This window comes from Phocoena phocoena, chromosome 2, assembly GCF_963924675.1.
Source record: "Phocoena phocoena chromosome 2, mPhoPho1.1, whole genome shotgun sequence".
In the NCBI taxonomy this organism is placed as follows: Eukaryota; Metazoa; Chordata; class Mammalia; order Artiodactyla; family Phocoenidae; genus Phocoena; species Phocoena phocoena.
In genome coordinates this window covers 100,896,827-100,922,950 of record NC_089220.1, presented here as the reverse complement: position 1 = coordinate 100,922,950, position 26,124 = coordinate 100,896,827, and the positions used below count along the sequence as shown (strand labels likewise).

Here is a 26,124-nt window from a genome sequence, read left to right as displayed (position 1 = left end):
TTAAGATGGACATGTACTTAGAATCCTGGTGAACACCCTTCTTGCCTCTTCCTGCCACCAGCCACTCACCCCCATTATCCTACCACAGACCCTTTCCACCTTTTTTTTTTTGACCCTTGCCACCTTGATGCAAACTTCCTGGGCACCAGGACATTTGGGTGTGTGATGCAAGTATCAATGAAAAACGTGGGCCAACTCTTTTTCTTTTTTGAGAGGCTGCAATTACAGTCAGTCATCCATATATGTGGGTTCCACATCCACGGATTCAACAAACCTTGGAACCAAAATATTCAGAAAAAGAAAAAACAATTCTGGAAAGTTCCAAAAAGCAAAACTTGAATTTGCCTGTGAGTGGGAGACTATTTACAAAGCATTTACATTGTATTAGGTATTGTAAATAATCTAGAGATGATTTAAATTATACGAGAAAATGTGCCTAAGTTTGTGCAAATACCACACCATTTTATATAACAGGCTTGAGCATCTGTGGATTTTGGTATTTGTGGGAATGTGGGGCTTGGAACCAATTCCCCCACCTTCTCTTGATACTGAAGGATGACTGTGATACCATGGAAGCTTCTCGATCACTTCCTAGATCACTTGTTATAGGAAGGTGTTCTTTACCTCTAAATCTGTTTTCCTAAGGCCTTCTGTGTTTTAAGAATCTCTACAGGGAATTCCTTGGCGGTCCAATGGTTAGGACTCCACGCTTCTATTGCAGGGGGCACTGGTTCGATCCCTGATCAGGGAACTCAGATCCTGCATGTTGTGCGGTGCGGCCCCCCCGCCCCCCCAAAAAAAGGAATCCCTACAAATGGTTGTCAGGTGATTCATAGAGTTAATGTCCCCACAGATTGTAAACTTCATTGATATTTCAAGTTTGGTTTTGGGGGGGGCCGGTTTGTTTTTGCTAGAATCAAGTGTAAAAAGTGGATATTAATTCAAAAGAACTCAACCTTTTCTGGGAAAAACCAGTTTGCATGATTTGTAGTCAGACTAATAAATGCTCTAGTCAAAGGATATAATCCTGTTATTTTGAACAATTGCTAAGAAATTGTTTGCAAGCATCTCTAATAATATATAGAGTTTGTTTACAAAGCTTGATTGAACATTTTTATCTATAGCAAAAGCCATTTTAAAAGGTCGACGAAAAAATTAAAAAAAATAAAAAGGTCAAAGAAAATTATGAATCTTTATGATTACTGTAGAAACATTAGCATCTTTACAACTACATTTTCTGTTTTAAATTCCGTATTGGGATTTTGTGATAAAAAAGGTCAACTTGAGACAGCCCTTATTTCCTTCCCCCAGCCCTCCAAAAATGTTTAAATAAATTTGTGGGTACCATAAAGATATTTTATTTTAGGGTTGGGCCACAAAGTGACTAGTTAAGATTTTTCAGGCTGCACATGCATTGTTTAGGAGGTGGCAAGTTAGAGGGGAAAAGGGAGAATTAAAATATTTGCAAGATGTCATTAATCTCCAGCAAGAGCCAAGAGTTGTTTTTTTCCCCCTTCATTTCAGAACTAATCCAGCTTTCTGTTATTTGGCTCAGAAAAGTCTTAAATCTGTAACAAGAGAGTAACTTCCTGTTCTCAAGAGAATGGCTGCCAAAGAAAACATTTACAAGAAAAGTCCCAGGGCCAAAAAATTGCCTACTAATTATTTCTCAGCCCCCCACACCCCTAATTCAGGAAGGTGAATGCTATAAATGCTGTATGTTAAAACTCAAAAGTATGTGTTGAAAAATTAAGAGAAAACCCCTAAGAACTGTTTGCCATTTATTTATATTTTATTGCATTCAAATTACATCAGTTTTATGGCCTTTGGGCACAAATTAATGTTTCTTATAATATTTTGTTCAGAATTCCACAAAGATTATACTATACCTTCATCTGAATACATTATGGAAGTTTTTACCTGGTACCTTCCCAACTGAAGAAGAGAGAAGCATCCCCAGCATTCAGGAACTCACCTAGTCCCACCAGCTACAAGCTGGCCTGATACTCAGCAGTGGGTCTTGGTTTTCTCCTTGGGGATCTATCTATTCAGTGCAGTGTCAGTCAGAATTTCAGCAGCCCATAGGTAGAAACTGACAGACTGTAAAATTCATATGGAAATTCAAAGGTCCTAGAATAGCCAAAACAACTTTGAAAAAGAACAGAGTTGAAAAGCCTATACTACCTGACTTCAAGGGCTTAAGATAAAGCTACGGTAATCAAGAGAGTGTGGGACTGGTGTTAAGATAGACAACTAGATCAGTATAACAGAGTGTATAGAAATAGACCTATGCATGTATGGGCAGTTGATTTCCAACAGTGGTACAAGGCCAATTCAGTGGAAAATGGGTAGTCTTTTCAACAAATGGTGCTAAAACAATTAATTGGACATCCATATGCAAAAACCTCTTTGATTTAAACTTCATACCATGTATTAGTAATCTAATCCTGCCTAACAAATTACCTCCAAACTTTGCAGCCATCTCCCTGTGGTCTCTTTGCCTCTGGTCTCTCTTTCCAGAAACATATCTCCAGTCTTTCTTTGGGGCTGGTCCTCCTCTGACAAAGTCAAGTGAGTTACTCTCAAATTTCCATATAAGGAAAAGGAGTCTGTGGTTTATTTAATCTTATGTCTATCCAGACACAATTTTTTTTTTTGCCCTACTTTCCTTCTGCACAATCCTACTCACAAGTAAGCATTATTCGTTGTCTCTAATGTGTGTCCAATAAGAGGAAACCCTTGGGTTTAAAAATATTCATGTACAATACCTGCTTCACAGTAGTGACTAGTACCAATAGCAGGGGTCAATTGCTGGTATCGACTGTAGGCATGTCTCTGGCGCAGTGCTGGAAACTTTTCCCATGCTGCTTTGCGTGATCGTCACAGCAGGCCTCTGCGGGGGCGGGGGGCGGGGGCGGGTGGAATTCCATTTCCTTCCTAGGCAGAGCTGCTCATGGGAGTCCTGCACCTGAGAGCAGAGGTGACCCGCCCAAGGGATTATTGCAATTTAGTGGCAATACCGACTCCAGGCTTCCCACCCCTGTTCTGGAATCAGACGGGCCTGGGTGGTTTCAGGCAATTTTCATCTCTCTTTGAGTTTCCGTTTCCTTAACCACAAAATGGTGGTAGTGACATTTTCTACACAGAACTGCTATGAAGATTGACTGCTTGCATGCTGTGCCTAGGTCCGTAACTCTTGGTCTCCTTTACTTCCCCCAGCGAAGCCTCCTTCTGGATACTTTTCATTTTGTAGATTTCTCCATGCTTATTGAGGTGTGGAATGAGTCCCCTCCTTTATAGGAAACTGCCCCTAAGGAGCTTACATGGGTGGAGAGAAAGGAAATGGACATGATGGTCAGTCATTTGATGTGAGAGTAGAAAAGAGGGGAGCAGGAAAAAAGTACCCCTGGGATTCAGAGACATCAAAGACTAGGAGGAGACAGACTCGCTGGGAATAATTTTCGATGAGGATGAGGGTATTGAGCGTACACATCTGTGTGTCCCCAGCACCTGGCATGCATTGCTTGAACTGAACTGGACCTCTGAGTCTGGATGTCAGGGAGATCACTATGGTCTGATGTAGCCTGAAGTAGGACAGGAAGGAATCCTGCCCTTCCTGTCACACCCCTCACCCCACCCTCTATCTTGGGGACCAGAGAAAGAGGGTGCCCAGAGTAGACAGACAGGTGGACCAGCTCAGGGTCAGTCTTGGTTGGTGCACCCTCTGTCGGGGAGACCATGTCACATCACCAAACTCCAGAGACTTCCCAAATGTTCCTCTCTTCCCAGCTGGCCCTGAAAGGAACCCTCTGGGGCATGTGCCACCCAGACTCAAACCCCACGTCAGGCACGTGGCCTGAATTTTTTGTCCCAATGGCTGACTCTTGCTTCTGACTGGGACACCATCTTCTTCTAAGTAAGCCCAGTCCTGTTTCCATTCGGCTGCCCGGTACTCTCTGGGCCCTGAGGACACTTAAAGGCCTGCATCTCACACCTGCACTGTCCCGAGCTCAGGTATCCAAAGGCAATATCCTGAAGGAACTTTATTCACTGCCTGTTTGGGGGGGCGTGCCTGCGTAAAGCAGGCAATTTTATACACACCTTCATTTCTCACTCCCAGTGTTGGCAACAGATTCAGGAAAGAACATCCTCATACTGTTGGTGAGAGCTTTCAGTGGACTCCAATTTCCAGAGGCCAAGTTGGAACCACGTACATGAAAAGACTTAAATGTGCCTAACTTGTGACCGAGCGATTCCTCTTCTAGGAATTTATCCTAGGCAAGTGTACAAAGACATGTGTACAAGACGGTTCAGCAGAGGATTGCTTTAAAAAGAGTAAAGACAGCCTCCAAAATTCCAACATCAGGGGATAGATCAAGTAAACCATAGTACCTCAATAAACTGGAATCCAGCTAGCTGTAAGAAACAGTGGTATAGCTCTGTACATCCGTATCTATATAGAATGATACATAAGTGATTATATATGGGGTTACAAAAGTATGTAGTGATAATAGGTAGCACTTACTAAGTGCTTACTATGTGCCAAGCACTATTCTAAGAACTCCACAGATATTAGCTCATTTAATCTGCACACAGTGACAGTTGGGAAAGAACTGTCACTGATCCCATTTTACAGGGACTCGAAGAGGTTCTGTGCTCAAGCCACACACTACTGACTAAGCTAAACAGTCTCCAGAGCCCACGTTCCTGAATACCATGATTCTGCTTCTCAGTATAGGGTCCTATGTGTGCTAAAACAAAATGAACGGAGGAGGGGGGTGTGTTTAAGAAAGTCTGGAAGGATTGGAATGAGAATATTAATTGAGGCATTATCATAGGAAAATTTTTTTTAAAAAAACTTAACACACTGCTGTTTTTCATTTCAGTTAGATAAATTTGCTGTGTAATATTAGAGATCATTCCCCTAGTTCTACATGATACCCGTGCTTATGAGGAGGTTGAAGAACAAACGGCACTCTTTCAGACGGTGGGTTGAGTGTCACTAATTTTGACAAAGGGTTGAGAAGGATCAGCTCTGGTTTTTTTCAGTTTCAAGTCTGTACCACTGAGGAAGTCTCTTCAGTGGTCTTTCTAAATAGTTCAAATAATCTTTAAAATTCTCCACATGTTGAAGGTGTATATAAAAGTATAAAGGGCCCAGGGACACCTTTAATGCTATGGAATGATCCCTGGCATCCTTTGAATTTAAAATCACTAATTTTTTTCCTTTTTTTGACTGTTTTAAGAAAAGAAAAAACGGGACGGGGTCGGTGATGTGGAGTGCTTGCAGAACAGTCTTTGTTGTATTAAAACCGATATTCTTTATGCCGTGTTGCATTTAGAAGCTGTTTCCACACCAGCTTCTCCAGGGGCCCAGGGGTTGCCATACCTTCTGCCACTCTGAGTCCTGCTTCCCTACCTCCTGGTCCCAAGGCCTGCCTTTTCCTGAAATGCTCCTCCTTGGGGCTGCGCTAGGAAACGGTTTCTCATGCTAGAGCAGCTCAAAGAGTGAAGGTAGCCAGGAGTCAACAGTGCTTTAAAACACACCTCAGAATGGCAGCACCCTCCTCTGCGTCCATCCGCAGGCCAGGCCTCTGCGTGACCTACCTCAGTTGGCACTCAACGTTGGCCTTTCAGGTGTGATTTTTTTTTTTGAGTTGAAGTGTAGTTGATTTACAGTGTTGTGTTAATTACTGCTGTACAGCAAAGTGATTCAGTTATAGATATATATATTCTTTTCCATTATGGTTTGTCATAGGATATTGAATATAGTTCTCTGTGCTATACAGTAGGACCTTGTTGTTTGTGCATTCTATGTATGAAAGCTTACATCTGCTAACCCCAACCTGCCACTCCATCCCTCCCCCAACACCCTCCCCCTTGGCAACCACCAGTCTCTTCTCTATGTCCGAGATTCTGTTTCATAGGTTCATTTGTGTCATATTTTAGATTCCACATATAAGTGATATCATATGGTATTTGTCTTTCTCTTTCTAACTTAACTTCACTCAGTATGATAATCTCCAGTTGCATCCATGTTGCTGCAAATGGCATTATTTCATTCTTTTTTATGACTGAGTAATAGTAATCCATTGTATATATGTACCATATCTTCTTTATCCATCTATTGATAGACACCTAGGTCGTTTCCATGTTTTGGCTATTGTGAATAGTGCTGCTATGAACATAGAGGTGCATGTTTCTTTTTGAATTATAGTTTTGTCCAGATATATGGCCAGGAATAGGATTGCTGGATCATATGGTAATTCTATTTTTAGTTTTCTGAGGAATCTCCACACCATTTTCCACAGTGGCTGCAGCAACTTTCATTCCCACCAACAATGTAGGAGGGTTCCCTTTCTCCACACCCTCTCCAGCATTTGTTACTTGTAGAATTTTTAACGATGGCCATTCTGACTGGTGTGAGTTGGTACCTCATTGTAGTTTTGATTTGCATTTCTCTAATAATTGGTGATGTTGAGCATCTTTTCAAGTGCCTATTGGTTATCTGTGTTTCTTCTTTGGAGAAATGTCTGTTTAGGTCTTCTGCCCATTTTTGGATTGGGTTGTTTGTTTTTTTGTTATTGAGTTGTATGAGCTGTTTGTGTATTTTGGAAATTAAGCCCTTATTGGTCACATTGTTTGCAAATATTTTCTCCCATACTGTAAGTTGTCTTTTTGTGTTTTTTTTATGGTTTCCTTTGCTGTGCAAAAGCTTGTAAGTTTGATTAGGTCCCATTTGTTTATTTTTATTTCTATTGCCTTGGGAGACTGATCTAAGAAAACATTGGTACGATTTATGTTGGAGAATGTTTTGCCTATGTTCACGTCTAGAAGTTTTATGGTGTCATGTCTTATGTTTAAGTCCTTAAGCCATTTTAAGTTTACTTTGTGGAAAAAATATGGAATGCTTCATGAATTTGCCTGTCATCCTTGCTCAGGGGCCATGCTAATCTTCTCTGTATTGGTCCAATTTTAGTATATGTGCTGCCGAAGTGAGCACCGGGTAGGTGTGATTATCCCAAGTTTTTAGAACATGAAGTTGATATTCAGAGAGCTTTGATGACATGCCCAAGGTCCCACAACCACAATTTAAATAAAAATTTGGTTTCAAAATATGCGTTTTCCTCTTGACACTGTCCTGACTTGTGGTGATTTACTCAACCGAGTTGCTTTGCTTTCTTTCTTTGGCTTTTTTTTTAAGCGGAGGAGTAAGGGGTAGAGAGTTTGGGCACAAGGGAGCATGATTTTTTTTTTTTTAAGTAAAAATGATTTTTAAAATTTTATAAACATGAATGCATCTTAGTGTTTCTAGAAGGTAGGTTAACTAGATAAATTTCAGGGTTTAAAGACACACACACACACACACACACACACACCCCTTCTCTTACGGTTTATAAATGATTCTAAGGACTACTGATTGAAAGATTATGGTGCCCTGACCTGGACAGTCCAAAACCCGATTCTGTTCTCTACCCCTTCTACACAGTCATGGATGACACAATGATAGCATCAGTAGAACAAAATATATGGCATTTATTAAACATGTGACATAGGTTATAATATCAAAGTAGAGCATGCTTGAACAAATCACTCATTCCTTTAACAAAAACACCAATTGATATCAAAAACATTAAGTGATTAAATTTCCACAACATATAAAATTCTCTTTCAGTTAAAGTGAGAAAGAAAGAAAAAATAAATCACAGGTTGAATAAATACAGTGATTTCAGCTGGCCCCTTAAAGGCATAAGGCACAAAGTAAACCAAGGGGTTAGCATGTCAGAATGAAGTGTGTCTGCCCACACGAGGACCGGCTGCAGCCGAGGCTCCCACACCCCTGCACAGGTCCTCGGCACCTGCCCCTTCTTTCCCAGGGTCACATTTCCCCATGTGCCTGCACTTCTGCGGACAGGCTTCCCTGTAGCAGAGAAACACCGCCTCTAATACTTCTACGGGTAAATAAAACCTTCATGCTGTAACAAATGATCCTGGCAATAAGTAACATGAAATTTCAAGATAATGCCTTATTTCCTCCCAGCCGAATTCTAGTAAAACAGAAAATAGTGAGGGATTTCTCCTGATAGGACTCAGTGTCTGCATGGAAAGCTAATGACGGCCCAGTACAGCAGGGTACATACACTGGTTGGGTGTTTGAAATATGACCTTGAAACCTCTCTCTCCTGCCTTCCCCCTCCCCCTCCACTTTCCTTCATGTTTAAGAAGTGGATCAGAACCTCAGCAGTTTCCACTGCAGCTTAAACAGTGTATAGGACGAAGCAACAGTCACCCTTTCCAGACTTCAAGCAGCAGGGTTCCAGGGCCTTTGTCCATCAGTGAAAAGTGCACGTCTCCAAGTGCTTAAGTCAGAGTTTTCTTCATGGTTAACTCCAGGACTCGTGTGTATGGGGTATAATTCCTGGAAGCCACTGCGATCTCACGAGTCCTACCTGTTTGGCTGAGAAATGAGAAAATGCAGTCAGGAATATGAAACAAAACTTACCGTATGCTTCACGTGGTAAGATAACTCTACGAAATCCTTTTCAACACTTAAAAATAGACTGCAGTAATGTAGCTGAATATTTCATTTAAATATTATGAGGGAGGGAGAGAAAACCATAATTCAAAAAGAGTCATGTACCACAATGTTCATTACAGCTCTATTTACAATAGCCAGGACATGGAAGCAACCTAAGTGTCCACTGACAGATGAATGGATAAAGAAGATGTGGCACATATATACAATGGAATATTAGCCATAAAAAGAAACAAAATTGAGTTATTTGTAGTGAAGTGGATAGACCCAGAGTCTGTCATACAGAGTGAAGTAAGTCAGAAAAACAAATACCATATGCCAACATATATATATAGAATCAAAAAAAAAAAAGATTCTGAAGAACGTAGAGGCAGGACACGAATAAAAACGCAGATGTAGAGAATGGACTTGAGGACATGGGGAGGGGGAAAGGTAAGCTGGGACTAGTCAGAGAGTGGTATGGACATATATACACTACCTAATGTAAAATAGATAGCTAGTTGGAAGCAGCTGCATAGCACAGGGAGATCAGCTTGGTGCTTTGTGACCACCTGGAGGGGTGGGATAAGGAGGGTGGGAGGGAGGCGATATGGGGATATATGTATATGTATAGCTGATGCACTTTGTTATAAAGCAGAAACTAACACACCACTGTAAAGCAATTATACTCCAATAAAAAAAAAAAGTACATTAGTGGTTGCCAGGGCCTAGGAGAAGGAGGGGATGGAGTTTGACTGCTAAGGGGTACAGGGTTTCTTTCTGGGGTGAGGGAAATTTTCTAAAATTAGATAAATGATGCTGGTTGCACAACTTTGTAAATATACTAAAAACTATTGAATTGCACATTTTAAAAGGATGAATCCTATGCTATGTGGATTACATCTCAGTAAAACTTATTTAAAAAAGAAAAATATGAGGGACCATTATTTTTAGCAATTTCTTTAAAAAGTTTTATTGGAGTGTAGTTGATTTGCAATGTTGTGTTAGTTTCAGGTGTACAGCAGAGTGATTCAGTTATACATATATTCATTCTTTTTCAGATTCTTTTCTCATATAGGTTATCACAGAATATTGAGTACAGTTCTCTGGGCTATACAGTAGGTCCTTGTTGGTTATTTATCTTATATATAGTAGTGTATGTATGTTAATCCCAAGCTCCTGATTTATCCCTCCTGCCCACATTTCTCCTTTGATAACCATAAGTTTGCAATACCTGTAAGTCTGTTTCTGTTTTGTAAATAAGTTCATCTGTATCATTTTCAAAAACTAGATTCCACATGAGTCATACCGTATGATATTTGTCTTTCTCAGTCTGACTTACTTCACTTAGTGTGATAATCTCTAGGTTCGTCCATGTTGCTGCAAATGGCATTATTTTGTTCTTTTTTATGGCTGAGTAATATTGCATTGTATATACCACATCTTCTTTATCCATTCCTCTGTCAATGGACATTTAGGTTGCTTCCATGTCTTGGCTCTTGTAAATAGTGCTGCAGTGAACATTGGGGTGCATGAATATTTTCTAATTGTGGCTTTCTCCAGATATATGCCCAGGAGTGGGATTGCTGGATCATATGGTAGTTCTATTTTTAGTGTTTTAAGGAGCCTCCATACTGTTCTCCATAGTGGTTGTACCAATTTACATTCCCACCAACAGTGTAGGAGGGTTCCCTTTTCTCCACACCCTCTCCAGCACTTAACTGTTTGTAGACTTTTTGATGATGGCCATTCTGACCGGTGGTAGGTGATACCTTACTGTAATTTTGATTTGCATATCTCTGATAATTAGTGATGTTGAGCATCTTTTCATGTGCTTTTTGGCCATCTGTATGTCTCCTTTGGAGAAATGTCTATTTAGGTCTTCTGCCCATTTTTGGATTGGGTTGTTTGGTTTTTGTTGTTGTTTTTTCACATAGAGCTGCATGAGCTGTTTGTATATTTTGGAAATTAATCCCTGTCAGCCACTTTGTTTGCAAATATTTTCTCCCATTTTGTGGGTTGTCTTTTCGTTTCATTTATGGTTTCCTTTGCTGTGCAGAAGCTTTTAAGTTTAATTCGGTCTCATTTGTTTATTTTTATTTTCTTTTTTATTTTTTTATTGAAGTATAGTTGATTTACAATATGATGCCAATCTCTGCTGTTCAGCAAAAGTGACTCAGTTATACACATACAGGCATTCTTTTTTTATATTCTCTTCCATTATGGTTTATCATAGGAGATTGGATATAGTTCCCTGTGTTATAGGACCTTGTTTATCCATCCTATCTATAATAGTTTACATCTGTTAATCCCAAACTCCCAGTCCTTCCCTCCCCCAATGCCCTCCCCCTTGGCAACCACAAGTCTGTTCTCTATGTCTGTGAGCCTGTTTCTGTTTTGTAGATAGGTTCATTTGTGCCATATTTTAGATTCCACATATCAGTGATATTATATGGTATTTGTCTTTCTCTTTCTGACTTACTTAGTATGATAATCTCTAGTTGCATCCATGTTGCTGCAAATGGCATTATTTCATTCTTTTTTATGGCTGAGTAGTACTCCATTGTATATATGTACCACATCTTCTTTATCCATTCATCTGTTGGTGGACATTAGGTTGTTTCCATGTTCTAGCTATTGTGAACAGGGCTGCTGTGAACATAGGGGCGCATGTATCTTTCTGAATTATAGTTTTGTTTGGGTACATTCCCAGGAGTGGGACTGCTAGATCACACGGTAATTCTATTTTTAGTTTTCTGAGGAATCTCCGTACTGTTTTCCATAGTGGCTGTACCAACTTACGTTCCCACCAGCAGTGTAGGAGGGTTCCCTTTTCTCCACATCCTCTCCAGCATTTATTTGTAGACTTTTTAATGATTGCCATTCTGACTGGTGTGAGTTGGTACCTCATTGTAGTTTTGATTTGCATTTCTCTAATAATTAGTGATGTTGAGCATCTTTTCATGTGTCTACTGGCCATCCTATACGTCTTCTTTGGAGAAATGTCTATTAAGGTCTTTGGCCCATTTTTCGATTGGGTTGTTTGTGTTTTGCAGTTTGTATATTTTGGAGACTAAGCCCTTGTCTATTGCATTATTTGTAAATATTTTCTCCCATTCTGTAGGTTGTCTTTTCATTTTTATATGGGTTCCTTTGCTGTGCAAAAGCTTCTAAGTTTGATATGGTCCCGTTTGTTTATTTTTATTTCTATTGCCTTGGGAGACTGATGTAGGAAAACATTGGTATGATTTATATCAGAGAATAAATTCTAGAAGTTTTAGAAGTGTTATGGTGTCAAGTTCTAGTTTTATGGTGTCATGTTTTATGTTTAAGTCTTTAAGCCATTTTGAGTTTATTTCTGTGCATGGTGTGAGGGTGTGTTCTAACTTCACGGACTTACATGCAGCTGTCCAACTTTCCCAGCACCACATGTTAAAGAGACTTATTACTATTTTATATTCTTGTCTCCTTTGTTGAAGATTAATTGCCTGTAGGTGTCAAGGTTTATTTCTGGGCTCTCTATTCTGGTCCATTGATCCATATGTCTGTTTTTGTACCAATACCACACTGTTTTGATTACTGTGGCTCTGTAGTATTGTTTGAACTCTGGGAGAGGTATGCCTCCTTTATGTTTTTTCCCTCAGGATTGCTTTGGCAATTCTGGGTCTTTTATGGTTCCATATAAAGTTTTGATTGTTCTAGTTCTGTGAAAAATGTCATGGGTATTTTGATAGGGATTGCATTAAATCTGTAGATTGCTTTGGGTAGTATTGCCATTTTAACAATATTAATTCTTCCAATCCAAGAGTATGGGATATCTTTCCATTTCTTTGGATCCTTTTTAATTTATTAATGTTTTGTAGTTGATAGCATGTAAGTCTTTCACCTCCTTGGTCAGGTTTACTCTGAAGTATTTTTTTTTGGTGGTATTTTTTTTTACATTCCCTTTCCGATATTTCATTGTTAGTGTAAAGAAATGCAACTGGTTTTTGGATGTTAATCTTGTATTTTGCTGCTTTGCTTAATTCATTTATTAGATCTAGTGATCTTTGTGTAGAGTCCTTAGGGTTTTATATATATAGTATCATGTCATCTGCAAACAGTGACAATTTCACCTCTTCCAATTTGGATACCTTTTTTTTTTTTTTCTTGTCTGATTGCTGTGGCTAGGACTTCCAATACTATGTTGAATAGAGGTGGTGAGAGTGGGCATCCTTGTCTTGTTCCTGAATTTAGTAGGAAGGCTTTTAGCTTTTCACTGTTGAGTATTATATTGGCTGTGGGTTTGTCATAAATGGCTTTTATTATATTGAGATATGTTCCCTAGGAGGTGGATCCAAAAAGTTACTGCTGTGATTTATGTTCAAAGAGTGTTGCCTATGTTTTCCTCTAAGAGTTTTATAGTGTCCGGCCTTACATTTAGGTCTTTGATCCATTTTGAGTTTATTTTTGTGTATGGTGTTAAAGAATGATCTAATTTCATTCCTTCACATGTAGCTGTCCAGTTCTCCCAGCACCACTTATTGAATCCATTGTATATTCTTGCCTCCTTTGTCATAGGTTGACCGTATGTGCATGGGTTTATTTCTGGGCTTTCTGTCCTGTTCCATTGATCTATATTTCTGTTTTTGCACCAGTACCATACTGTTTTGATTACTGTAGCTTTGTAGTATAGTCTGAAGTCAAGGAGCCTGATTCCTCCAGCTCCATTTTTCTTTCTCAGGATTGCTTTGGCTATTTGGAGTCTTTTGTATTTCCATACAAATTTAAAAATATTTTGATCTAACTCTGTGGAAAATGCCATTGGAAATTTGATAGGGATTGCACTGAATCTGTAGGTTGCCTTGGGTAGTATAGTCATTTTGATAATATCGATTCTTCCAATCCAAGAACATGGTATCTCTATGTGTTTGTGTCATCTTCTGTTTCTTTCATCAGCATCTTACAGTTTTAAGAGTACAGGTCTTTGGTCTCCTCAGGCAGGTTTATTTCATTTTTTTTTTCTTTTTTGATACTATGGTAAATGAGATTGTTTCCTTAACACATTTTTGACTGGAGGCATATTATGGCCACAGGTGTTAGTTTCTACAAAAATCCGGGCTTCCCTGGTGGTGCAGTGGTTGAGAGTCCGCCTGCTGATGCAGGGGACACAGGATTGTGCCCCAGTCTGGGAAGATCCCACATGCTGCAGAGCGACTAGGCCCATGAGCCATGGCCGCTGAGCCTGCACTCCGCAACAAGAGAGGCCACAACAGTGAGAGGCCCATGTACTGCAAAAAAAAAAAAAAAAAAAAAAAAATCCCCTGGTCAATAATGTGTTAATTTCTCTTTCCGATCTTTTGTTGTTAGTGTATAGGAATGCAAGAGATTTCTGTGTATTAATTTTGTATCCTGCAACTTTACCAGATTCATTGATGATCTCTAGTAGTTTTCTGGTGGCATCTTTACAATTTTCTATATATAGTATCATGTCATCTGCAGACAGTGACAGTTTTACTTCTTTTCCAATTTGGATTCCTTTTATTTCTTTTTCTTCTCTGACTGCCATGGCTAGGACTTCCAAAACCATACTGAATAAAAGTGGCAAGAGTGGACATCCTTGCTTTGTTCCTGATCTCAGAGGGAACTTTGCACCACTGAGAATGATGTTAGCCCTGGGTTTGTCATATATGGCCTTTATTATGTTGAGGTAGGTTCCCTCTATGCCCAGTTTCTGGAAAGTTTTTATCGTAAATGGGTGTTGAATTTTGTCAAAAGCTTTTTCTGCATCTATTGAAATGAACATATGGTTTTTATTCTTCATTTTGTTAATGTGTATCACACTGATTGATTTGTGGATATTGAGGAATCCTTGCATCACTGGGATAAACCCCACTTGATCATGGTGTATGATCCTTTTAATGTGTTGTTGGATTTGGCTTACTAGCATTTTTGTTGATTTTTGCATTTATGTTCATCAGTGATAATTGGCCTATAATTTTCTTTTTTTGTCTGGTTTTGGTTTCAGGGTGATGGTGGCCTCATAGAATGATGAGCTTGGCAGTGTTCCTTCCTCTACAGTTTTTTGGAAGAGTTTCAGAAGGGTAGGTGTTAGCTCTTCTCTAAATATTTGATAGAATTCACCTGTGAAGCCATAATTTCAGTACTTGTGACTGGTCTGTATTTTCTGTTTCTTCTTGGTTCAGTTTTGGAACGTTGTATGTTTCTAAGAACTTGTCCATTTTTTCTAGGGTGTCTATTTTATTGGCATATAGCTATTTGTAGTAGTCTCTTATGATCCTTTGTATCCTTTCCATGGTGTCTTCTTTTTCATTTCTAATTTTATTGATTTGAGCCCTCTCCCTTTTTTACTTGATGACTCTGGCTAAAGGTTTATCAATTTTGTTTATCTTTTCAAAGAACCAGCTTTTAGGTTCATTGATCTTTTCTATTGTTTTCTTCATCTCTATTTATTTCTGCTCTGATCTTTATGATTTCTTTCCTTCTACTAACTTTGGGTTTTCTTCTTTCTGTAGTTGCTTTAGGTGTAAGGTTAGGTTGTTTGAGATTTTTCTTATTTCCTAAGTTAAGAAGATTGTGTTGCTATAAACTTCCCTCTTAGAACTCCTTTTGCTGCATCCCATAGGTTTTGGATAGTCGTGTTTTCATTGTAATTTGTCTGTAGGTATTTTTTATTTCTTCAGTGATCCATTGGTTGTTTAGTAACATATTGTTTAGCCTTCATGTGTTTGTGTTTTTTACCTTTTTTTCCCTGTATTCACTTCTAATCTCATAGCGTTGTGGTCAGAAAAGATGCTTGATATGATTTCAATTTTCTTAAATTTACTGAGGCTCGCTTTGTGGCCCAGCATGTGATCAGTCCCAGAGAATGTTCCATGTGCGCTTAAGAAAGTATATTCTGCTGCTTTTGGATGGATGTCCTATAAATAGCAATTAAGTCTATCTAGTCTGTTGTGTCATTTAAAGCTTGTGTTTCCTTATTGATTTTCTGTCTGGATGATCTGTCCACTGATGAACGTTGGGTGTTAAAGTCCCCTACTGTTAGTGTGGTACTGTCGATTTCTCCTTTTATGGCTGTATTTCCCTTCTATATTGAGATTCTTGCCTTATATATTGAAGTGCTCCTGTGTTGGGTACGTATATATTTACAATTATGTCTTCCTCTTGGATTGGTCCCTTGATCATTGTGGCCTGCCCCTGGAGCTCCTGTAGGTAGTGTCCTGTTGCCTGGGAGTGCTGACAGGGAAAGAAGCTCTTATGGTGGTCCCACCCTCTCCCCATGTGTCCCCCAATAATGGCACTTTGCCTCTGGCAGGCCCAGGCTTCTTCCGAATACACCCTCAGTTGCCACAGTCCAGCTTCTTCAGGCTGTTTCTACACAGCCAACCCTGGTCCTCTCCCTGGGTCTGACCTCTAGAGCCTGAGCTATAGCACCCAGCCCCTGCCCACACTGACCGACGAGTGTCTCAGGCTGGGGAGCACAGGGTGGCAGTGCCAACCTTCTGTGCAGGTTACTCTCTCTTTTGCCTCCCACAAACTGGTTACTGTGCTCTCCTCTTAGGCTCTGAAGCTCCCCCCCCCCCATCCAGGCTGGTCCCCCTGCTGTGAGGAACAGGTGTGGGAACCTTTCCTTCTTCACAGCTGCCTTCCTGGACGCAGGCCCCATCCCAATGCTTTCTTTTCCTTTTTCCTTTTGTCCTACCTGGTTATGTGGAGGTTTTCTTGCCCTTTCAGAAGTCTGAGGTCTTCTTTCATTATTTAGTAGATGTTTGTGACTCGTTCCACTTTTAGATGTATTTATAGTGTTTTTGTGAGAGACGGTGAGTTTCCTCCACCATCTTGATCCCCCTACCTGGAGCCAGCCATTATTTTTAGCAACTTTTAAAGGTTATACTAGGTATCCATGATTCAGAAAAAAAAAAAAAAATGCATTCAAGGAACTCACAATTAGGCAGGAAAGATATGTATTTAAATAGTTGCAATGTGCTAGGTAATACATGAAGACATAAAAAGCTATACTGGATACTCTGCATTTGCCTGTTCAGATCCATCCCCCTTTCTCTACCCCACCCTATGCCCTGGGAAGCTTACCTGAAGGTCAGCATCAGTGGGCTCCCTCAGCCTTTACCTTCCGGTTGGTTTGGACCAGTTGGGAGATCAAGGGATGAGAGAATGGAGGACAGGGAGGCCAGGACATCTGTTCCCTCTGATCAGTCTGCAGCTTGGTAGTTGGCTACATTCCTCTAGCAAAGGCCATGCTCCAGCTCACCCCTTCATCTCTTCTACCAGCTTTCTCTCCCCACGTCTTCAGGCCCAGGCTGGAAATAGCTCCAGAGCGAGCCAGTGTCCATTTTTTATTTCCCTAAAAGCAGCCCTCAAATTTTTACACAGTCCCTTCATTTAAGTCTCTTCTGTTTCCCTTTCTGCCAGGACCCTGAGCAATACAAGAGTGAACATATTATGGGCAAAGTGATAGCAGAACAAGTTAGCTTCACTGGGAGGAAACTGGTCCAGGGAAGGTGACTCCTGAAGGATGCCTAGGCATTCCTCAGGTGGGTGAGGAGGAGATGGGAATTCCAGGCAGATGGACAGTACGGGCAAAGGCAAAGAAGGCTGAACACAGAGGCCATGGTGTGGAAAGGAGACACGCTTGGCAGGACTGGAGCAAAGAGTTCATGATGAAGTGGCAGAAGATGAGGTCAGGGTGGGGAAGCAGGGCCCTGTGTGCCCTGCTAAGGGGTTCAGAAGGGGACAGCAAGCCACTAAAGGTTTTTAAGGAGGGGCAGGATATGCTCCTATTTTTATTCTAGCAAGATCCCTTGGCACCGCTGAGGGTTGGTTGATTGCAGAGGCGTTAGTCTGGAGGCAGGAGGTTAATTAGGAGAGTTTCGCTATTTAGGAGGTGAGAGAGACCATGAGAACTCAAACTCTGAAAGTAGCACTGTAGGTGAAGAAGCACGGAAAGGTTAAGATGCTATTTGGGAGGCAGAATTAATGGGATTTGGTGACTAAGATGGAGAAAATATCCCATTTCTTTTTCTGCCTAGACACATAACTACCTTTCCTAGCCTCCCTTACAGTTTGGTAGGCCACATGACTATAATGGGCAGAAATGATTTACATTACTTGCAGGTTTAGCCCATATCCATTTTGCAGTCACAGATGTTTTCCTAAAAGGACAATCGGAGCATATTACTGTTCTCTTTACTTTTAACAAATTTATTTATTATTTTTGGCTGCGTTGGTCTTCATTGCTACACGCAGGCCTTCTCTAGCTGTGGTGAGCGGGGGCTACTCTTCGTTGCTGTGCGTGGGCTTCTCATTGCGGTGGCTTCTCTTGTGGAGCATGAGCTCTAGGCACGTGGGCTTCAGTAGTTGTGGTGCACAGGTTTAGCTGCTCCGTGGCATGTGGGATCTTCCCGGACCAGGGCTCGAACCTGTGTCCCCTGCATTGGCAGGCAGATTCTTAACCACTGTGCCACCAGGGAAGTCCATATTACTGTTCTTAAAACTCTCCAAAGTCTCCCCCTTGCTTCCTGGATGGAGTCTAAACTCCTCTGCAGGGTGTAAAGGCCTCCACCTTCTGCTGTTATATCTCCTGCCTGGCCTTGCTAAGAAACACAGCTCTCATTTACACACTGCTTCACAGCTCTGCCATCCTCAGCTGTCCCCTCTGCCTTGAATGCTTCCCTCATCAAGTTGATCTGATGAATTCCTGCCTATATCCCAAGATTCAAACCAAACATCACCTCCTCTGTGACCGTCTCCCCAATTCCCTGCAGCAGTGATAGAAACCATCATTCCTTTCTCTGTGTGCTCTGTTTCCTTGAGCAGCACTTCTCAATTTTCTGCTCACACAAGGTTCACTTGTGCTAAACTTTCCCATCAGTAATACCTCCCATTACCCTGAAGTGATTTTCAACTATGGTTGGGAGACAGCTTCTTAATAGGGTGTATTAGAAGCTTGGGGGGAATGTTAAACTTCACATGTCTCTCCGTGAAGAGCTATGTTCTACTTTGGTAGAAATAGGACTGAATTGATGCCCTGCCGTTAGGCCGCAGCGCTGCTAGGATTGCATCGATCTTCCTGTTTGTACTGTTTGTAACTATGGCCCCATTTTAAGTATTTCTAATTGAGAAACAAAACCTCAGGAAACCGAAACTTAACCAGCCGCTCTCGCTTCTGTAACTATGCTTGCTGAACCCCCTTTTGCAACCATCCAACCAATCAGACGGTGACTAGTGTCTTTGTTTAAAAGTTAGCCAATCAGTACTCCCCACCCCTGGAAAGCCCCGCAGAAGGTCCCGAGCTTGTTTGTACCTGTCTATAAAAGAGCTGTACTAAACTCCATCGGGACCTCTTGGCGTCACCGGCGACGAGTGCGCGGAGGTCCAGGTTCGAACCTGCAATAAATGACCCTTGCCGTTTGGCTTTGACTCTCGTCTCTGGTGGTCTTGTGGAGGGGTCTCGCGACCTCGGGCATTTCATTTGGGGGCTCGTCCGGGATGCCCCCAAGCCCACCAGACATCAGGTCAACGGGTCATCGCTGACAACCGATTGTAAGCTGGCTCAAGGTACCTTCTGTTTTGGGGACTAGGACAGTCCTGGCGGACGCGCTATAGGACACCTAGTCGGGCGTGGTTGGAGACGTCCACCGCGACCCATCTGGGGGTTGATAGCCCATCTGAAGCGCGCACGTGATAACCTCCCTTCCTCCTTTTACAGGCTCGGCTATTGGGACTGCTCTTAATCACTTTCGTTTTCAGAATAACCTTTTCTAACCAATCTCCTCCAGGACCTAAACATGGGCCAAACACAGAGTACCCCTCTCTCCCTCCTTCTCACTAATTTTGGGGATGTGAAATCCCGAGGACACGATCTCAGTCTGGACATCCGGAAAAGAAAACTTATTACCTTCTGCCGCTCTGAATGGCCAACTTTCGGGGTTGGTAGGCCCACCGAGGGTACCTTTTGTCTTCCTATAGTCCTAAAAATTAAATCTAGAGTTTTCTTACCAGGGAAAGAAGGCCATCCGGACCAAATCCCCTACATCTTGGTATGGCAGGACCTGGTAGAAAACCCACCTCCCTGGATGGCCCCCTTTTTGTCATCAGGGACATATAAGATCCTTACGGCCCGACCAACTAAACCTCCCAAGCCTCAGACCTCAACCGCACCCATACTTTCTGGCAGCCAAGACCTCCTTCTCATAGAACCCCCCCCCATATCAACATCCTCCTTTGGCCCCACAACCGGTCCCCCTTCCTGCTCCTGACCCTGCTCCTCTCCCCTTGGAAGAACCTCCTGTGGCCCCTCCCGAGGGGCCACCCAGGTCAGAACCGGAGGACCGAGAGGCAGAGGCACTGCCGGCCCTCCTGCCCAATGAAAATAACTCCCCTGGGCCGGCTGGACGCACCCGTGGACGCACTCAGCGCGACCCAGGGTTCCGCCATCCAGATTCCACCACAGCCCCACCCCTGCGAGAAAGAGGCCCTCCCGATGAGACAGGGAACCCCCGACTCCAATATTGGCCATTCTCTACCAGTGACTTATACAATTGGAAAACCCAGAATGCTCGTTTTTCTGATAATCCTAAAGACTTGATAGCTCTTCTAGATAGTGTTATGTTTACTCATCAGCCCACCTGGGATGACTGCCAACAGCTTCTCCGGATCCTGTTCACTACCGAGGAACGAGAACGAATCCAGCTGGAGGCAAGAAAACTGGTTCCTGGAGATGATGGTCAACCCACCGCTAACCCTGATCTTATTAATGCAGCCTTTCCCTTAACTCGCCCCCCGCAGGATGATTGGGACTATAACACTGGAGAAGGTAGGGGACGACTGCTCATTTATCGCCAGACTCTAATGGCGGGTCTCCGGGCTGCCGCGCGCAAGCCCACTAATTTGGCCAAGGTATATTCAATTGTACAAGGTAGAACAGAAAGTCCCTCCTCTTACTTAGAAAGATTAATGGAAGCCTTTAGGCAATATACCCCTATGGATCCAGAGGCCCCCGAAAATCAGGCTGCCGTTGTAATGTCCTTCGTTAACCAGGCAGCCCCTGATATTAAAAAGAAACTCCAGAAGTTAGAAGATCTGGAGGGCAAACAGATACAAGACCTACTCCGTATTGCTCAGCGCGTCTTTAATAACCGAGACGCCCCAGAGGATAAACAACTTAAAGCCACTGAGAAAATGACTAAGGTCCTGGCCGCCATTGTTCAGAAAGATCAAGGAGGCCCCCCAGCCACTCGACCTCCCAGGCGACCATTGGACAGAGATCAATGTGCCTATTGCAAGGAAAAAGGCCACTGGGCTCGGGAATGCCCCAAAAAAAGGCAGCCGCGCCCCAACCAGGGGCAATGGCAACCGAAGGCCACCACCCCAGTCCTGTTTACACATGATGCAGAGTAGGGGGGACGGGGTTCGGACCCCCTCCCCGAACCCAGGGTAACCCTACAAGTGGAGGGGAAACCAGTCCAATTCCTGGTGGATACAGGGGCACAGCATTCGGTCTTGGTTAAGCCCCACGGGAAAATTTCTGACAAAACCTCCTGGGTCCAGGGAGCTACGGGAGTTAAACGTTACCCCTGGACCACTCAGAGAACTGTAGACTTGGGCACGGGAAAAGTAACCCACTCCTTTCTGGTCATTCCCGATAGCCCTTGCCCTTTACTGGGGAGAGACTTACTTACTAAAATGGGAGCACAAATTCATTTTCGGTCAGAGGGGCCGATCATAACAGACCCTCACAACCAACCCATATCTGTGCTCACCCTGAACTTGGAAGATGAGTACCGACTTCACCAGGAACCACCCTCCCAAAACCAAGATATAAGGTCATGGCTTCAGCAGTTCCCCGAAACATGGGCAGAAACAGGTGGGATGGGACTAGCCAAACATCGCCCAGCCCTATTCATAGAAATCAAACCAGGGGCAGATCCTGCACGTGTCCGACAATATCCCATGCCCATAGAGGCCAAAACTGGTATCACTCCACATATTCGCCGGCTTCTTGACCTAGGTATACTGCGTCCCTGCCAGTCGGCCTGGAACACACCCCTGCTGCCAGTCCGCAAACCTAACAGTAAAGACTACCGCCCAGTACAGGACCTGAGGGAAGTTAACAGACAAGTCATAGACATCCATCCTACTGTACCCAATCCATATACTCTTTTGAGCGCCCTTAGTCCAGAAAAACAATGGTATACTGTGCTGGACCTCAAAGATGCCTTTTTTAGTTTACCCTTAGCACCCAAAAGTCAAGAACTCTTTGCCTTCGAATGGTCGGATCCTGAGAGAGGCATAAACGGACAACTCACCTGGACCAGACTTCCCCAAGGATTCAAGAACTCACCTACCTTGTTTGATGAGGCCCTACACGAGGATCTCAGTGAGTACCGGAGACAAAACCCCAATATAACCCTCCTGCAGTATGTTGATGATCTCTTAATAGCTGCTGGGACCGCTGAAGCCTGCCTGCAGGGAACCAGAAACCTCCTACAGACTCTCGGCACCCTGGGATACCGGGCCTCTGCCAAAAAGGCACAGATCTGCAGGCCTGAGGTAACTTACCTGGGATACCTACTGAAAGGGGGGCAACGATGGCTCACAGATGCACGGAAAGAGACTGTCCTCCGTATCCCCAGACCCACCACGCCTCGACAGGTGAGAGAATTTTTGGGGTCAGCTGGGTTCTGCCGTTTATGGATACCCAAATTTGCTGAAATGGCCAAACCACTAAGCCACCAAAGAACAGACGCCCTTTGAATGGACAGAGGAGGCTGAGCAATCGTTTCAGCAGATCAAAACTGCCTTGCTATCCGCACCCGCCCTGGGTCTCCCTGATGTCTCCAAACCCTTCCACCTCTTTGTGGATGAAAACAAAGGCATAGCTAAGGCCATGTTGACCCAACCCCTCGGTCCTTGGACCAGGCCTATCGCTTACCGATCAAAGAAATTGGACCCCGTGGCTGCAGGCTGGCCTCCTTGCCTCCGGGTGATCGCCGCCACAGCCCTAATGGTAAAGGATGCCAACAAACTAACTATGGGACAGGAATTACATGTCACCACCCCCCACGCCATCGACGGGGTTCTCAAACAGCCTCCCGACCGATGGATGAGCAATGCTCGATTGGTCCACTACCAGGGTCTACTGTTAAATCCTCTCAAAATCAGCTACACTCCACCACGGGCTTTAAACCCTGCCTCTCTATTACCTGACCCAGACTTAGACTCCCCACTCCATGATTGTGCAGAGGTACTGGCTCAGATCCATGGGGTTCAGGAAGACCTACGTGACCAGCCCCTATTAGATGCACAAGTCACATGGTTCACTGATGGCAGCAGTTTTGTCCAGCAAGGTCAGAGGTATACAGGGGCAGCGGTAACATCGGAAACTGAGGTGATATGGGCAAAGACTCTCCCCCCACGGACCTCAGCCCAAAAAGCTGAATTAATTGCCCTGACCCAAGCTCTCAAGATGAGCAAAGACCAAAAAGCCACCATATACAGACAGCCGGTTCACTACCGCACACATACATGGGGCAATATACCGAGAGCGGGGACTACTCACAGCAGAGAGCAAAGACATCAAGAACAGAGAGGAAATCCTGGCCTTGCTAGCGGCCATATGGGAACCCAAAAAGTTAGCCATTGTACATTGCCCGGGGCATCAAAAACCCACAAATCCAGTCGCCCGGGGCAACAATGTGGCAGACCAGACGGCTCGAAAGGCGGCATACACTCCAATACCATTACTTCCCCTACAACTGCCGGATCCAGGGCCCCGGGAATTACTGCCCCAACCCGACTACTCGGAAGATGACATTAGATGGATAAACAAACTCCCTCTAACCCAGGTTAAAGACGGATGGTGGCAGGACGCTAAGAACAATATCCTCCTTCCAGAAAAACTAGGAACCTTGGTCCTTGAACGGATCCATCGTAGCACCCACTTGGGCACCCGACAGCTACAGGATCTCATCAGACAGACTGGACTTAAAATTAAAAATGTCTCCGAAAAAACTGAATGACTGGTTGCTGGCTGTGCAGTCTGCCAACTCCATAATGCTAACACCCACCCACCAACCGCTGGCATCCGGGAAAGAGGGAACCAGCCCGGAGCCTACTGGGAAGCGGACTTCACGGAGGTAAAGCCTGGCAAATATGGATATAGATATTTACTGGTGTTTATAGATACCTTTTCAGGTTGGACCGAGGCATTCCCGACCAAGAATGAGACAGCACAAATAGTAGCTAAAAAGCTACTAGAAGAAATCCTGCCCAGGTATGGCTTTCCAGTTATGATAGGGTCAGACAACGGGCCGGCCTTCGTTTCTAAGTTAAGTCAGGATCTGGCTTCCATACTTGGGGCTGATTGGAAATTACATTGTGCATACCGCCCCCAGAGTTCAGGACAGGTAGAAAGAATGAACAGAACTCTAAAAGAGACCTTGACTAAATTAACCATGGAGACTGGCGCTAACTGGGTAGTCCTACTCCCCTACGCTCTGTTTAGGGTGCGAAATTCCCCCTATAAGCTAGGATTTACCCCCTACGAAATAATACATGGTAGGCCTCCTCCTATTATCCCTAACCTAAAGACTAACCTTATCCAATCGGACCCAGAAAATAATCTCCTGTCTTCCCTCCAAGCCTTACAGCGGATACATGAGACAATCTGGCCCAAACTAAAAGAGCTATATACAACAGGACCCCCGCCTACTCCACACCAGCTCCGACCAGGTGACTGGGTCCTTGTCAAACGCCATCGACAAGAGACCCTAGAACCCAGGTGGAAAGGACCTTACCAGATCATCCTGACAACGCCGACGGCCATCAAGGTGGACAGCATAGCTGCCTGGATCCATTACACCCACGTCAAGCCGGTGGACCCACTTTCTGACCTCATCAAGTCCACTACAGCTGACGTCACCTGGACGGTTGATCGGAGTAAGGACAATCCCCTCAAACTGACCTTACGCCATACCCTCCCCCATGAGGACCAAGGTACTGCTGATAGCTCTAATGATAGTCCTAACCCTCAACCCTCGGGCCACGAGGGGAGGATTCAACCCCCCCCGCCGAGCTATTTGCCCCTGTTCTACTTTTCAGGAATCAATGCATAGCACGTGCTATTCCTCTTACCAGCAATGTATAGGGACCAATAACAAGACTTATTTCACAGCCACACTACAGAATAATAAAAGTCCCACCATTAGTGATAATAATAAATACCTTCAGGCTGGATGCATTGGCACTCCCGGGACCCCGGTGTGCTGGAATACCAGGGCCCCCATACATATGTCAGACGGTGGAGGGCCCCAAGACGAAGTGCGCCAGATAGAAACCCGAAGACAAATAGAAAAGGCCTATCAGAATCTGTACCCATAGCTCAGCTACCACCCCCTAATTCGCCCTAAGGTCAATCCCTCTGAACTGGACCCCCAAACCACGACTATACTAGAAGCTACTTTTGCGCTTTTAAATACCACCAACCCCAACTTAGCACAAGATTGCTGGCTCTGCCTTCCTCAAGGACCGCCCCGCCCTATAGCCATCCCCATTTTCGCCAATTTAAACATCAGCAAACAGTGTAACCCAACTTCACTCCCCGAGCCGTTTCCCATACAATTTTCAAAGTTTTCAACTACCCTTAATACCTCATGCTTTGTCAAGAACGATTCCCTCTCTAACGCCAGTATTGACTTGGGAATCCTTTCATCTACTGGATGTAGTCAGTATATCCCCGTAAACTCCTCCCTCTGTAGTCCTAACACCACTGTCTTTGTCTGTGGAAATAACCTAGCATACACCTATTTACCCCAGAACTGGACAGGGGTCTGCAACCTAGCCACCCTCCTCCCTAACGTAGACCTGATCTCGGGAGACACTCCATTGCCCATTCCCAGCTTTGACCTCTGGGCAGGAAGAACCAAACGAGCCATTACAGCCATACCCCTCCTGGTAGGACTAGGAATTACAGGAGCTGTGGCCACAGGGAGTACAGGTCTTGGGGTCTCCCTTCACTCCTATAATCAGCTGTCTAGACAATTAATAGAAGATGTAGAAGCCCTCTCTGGAACCATTCAGGACTTACAGGACCAATTAGATTCGCTGACCGAGGTGGTCCTACAAAATAGGAGGGGCTTAGACTTGCCGACAGCTGAACAGGGTGGGATATGCCTCGCCCTAAAACAAAAATGTTGTTTTTATGCGAATAAATCAGGCATTGTAAGAAACAAAATTCACCAGCTCCAGGAAGACTTAGCCCGCCGCCGGAAAGAATTAGCGGACAGTCCCCTTTGGTCAGGATTTCATGGGATGCTTCCCTTCCTCCTCCCCTTCCTGGGCCCTCTACTATGCCTCCTTTTCCTCCTCATTATAGGCCCCTGTATATTCAACAAAATCATGGATTTCGTCCGAAAAAGAATAAACACAGTTCAGCTAATGGTATTAAGATCACAATATCAGCCATGCGAGGACTTAGAAAATGAAGAAACTGAGCCTTGAGGACCCAAGATTGGCTCCTCTGGTTCATGAAAGAAGGGGGAATGAAGGGCTATGTTCTACTTTGGTAGAAATAGGACTGAATTGATGCCCTG

General features: G+C 43.6%; 1 protein-coding gene and 1 non-coding gene across 2 annotated transcripts in view; both read right to left on the bottom strand.

Moving 5' to 3' along the window:
- Positions 1-6,896: 6,896 nt before the first annotated feature.
- On the bottom strand, positions 6,897-7,003 carry LOC136119760 (U6 spliceosomal RNA). Its single transcript, XR_010655719.1, has one exon. It is a non-coding gene; the product is annotated as a U6 spliceosomal RNA (small nuclear RNA).
- A 513-nt stretch (positions 7,004-7,516) lies between these two features.
- The window catches only part of MYZAP (myocardial zonula adherens protein), a 101,176-nt gene continuing 82,568 nt past the window's right edge, over positions 7,517-26,124 (bottom strand). The window contains exon 13 of the mRNA XM_065871734.1: positions 7,517-8,458. Coding sequence (XP_065727806.1) covers positions 8,362-8,458 — 97 coding nt within the window. The 3' untranslated portion in view covers positions 7,517-8,361. The remainder of the gene's footprint in view (positions 8,459-26,124) is intronic.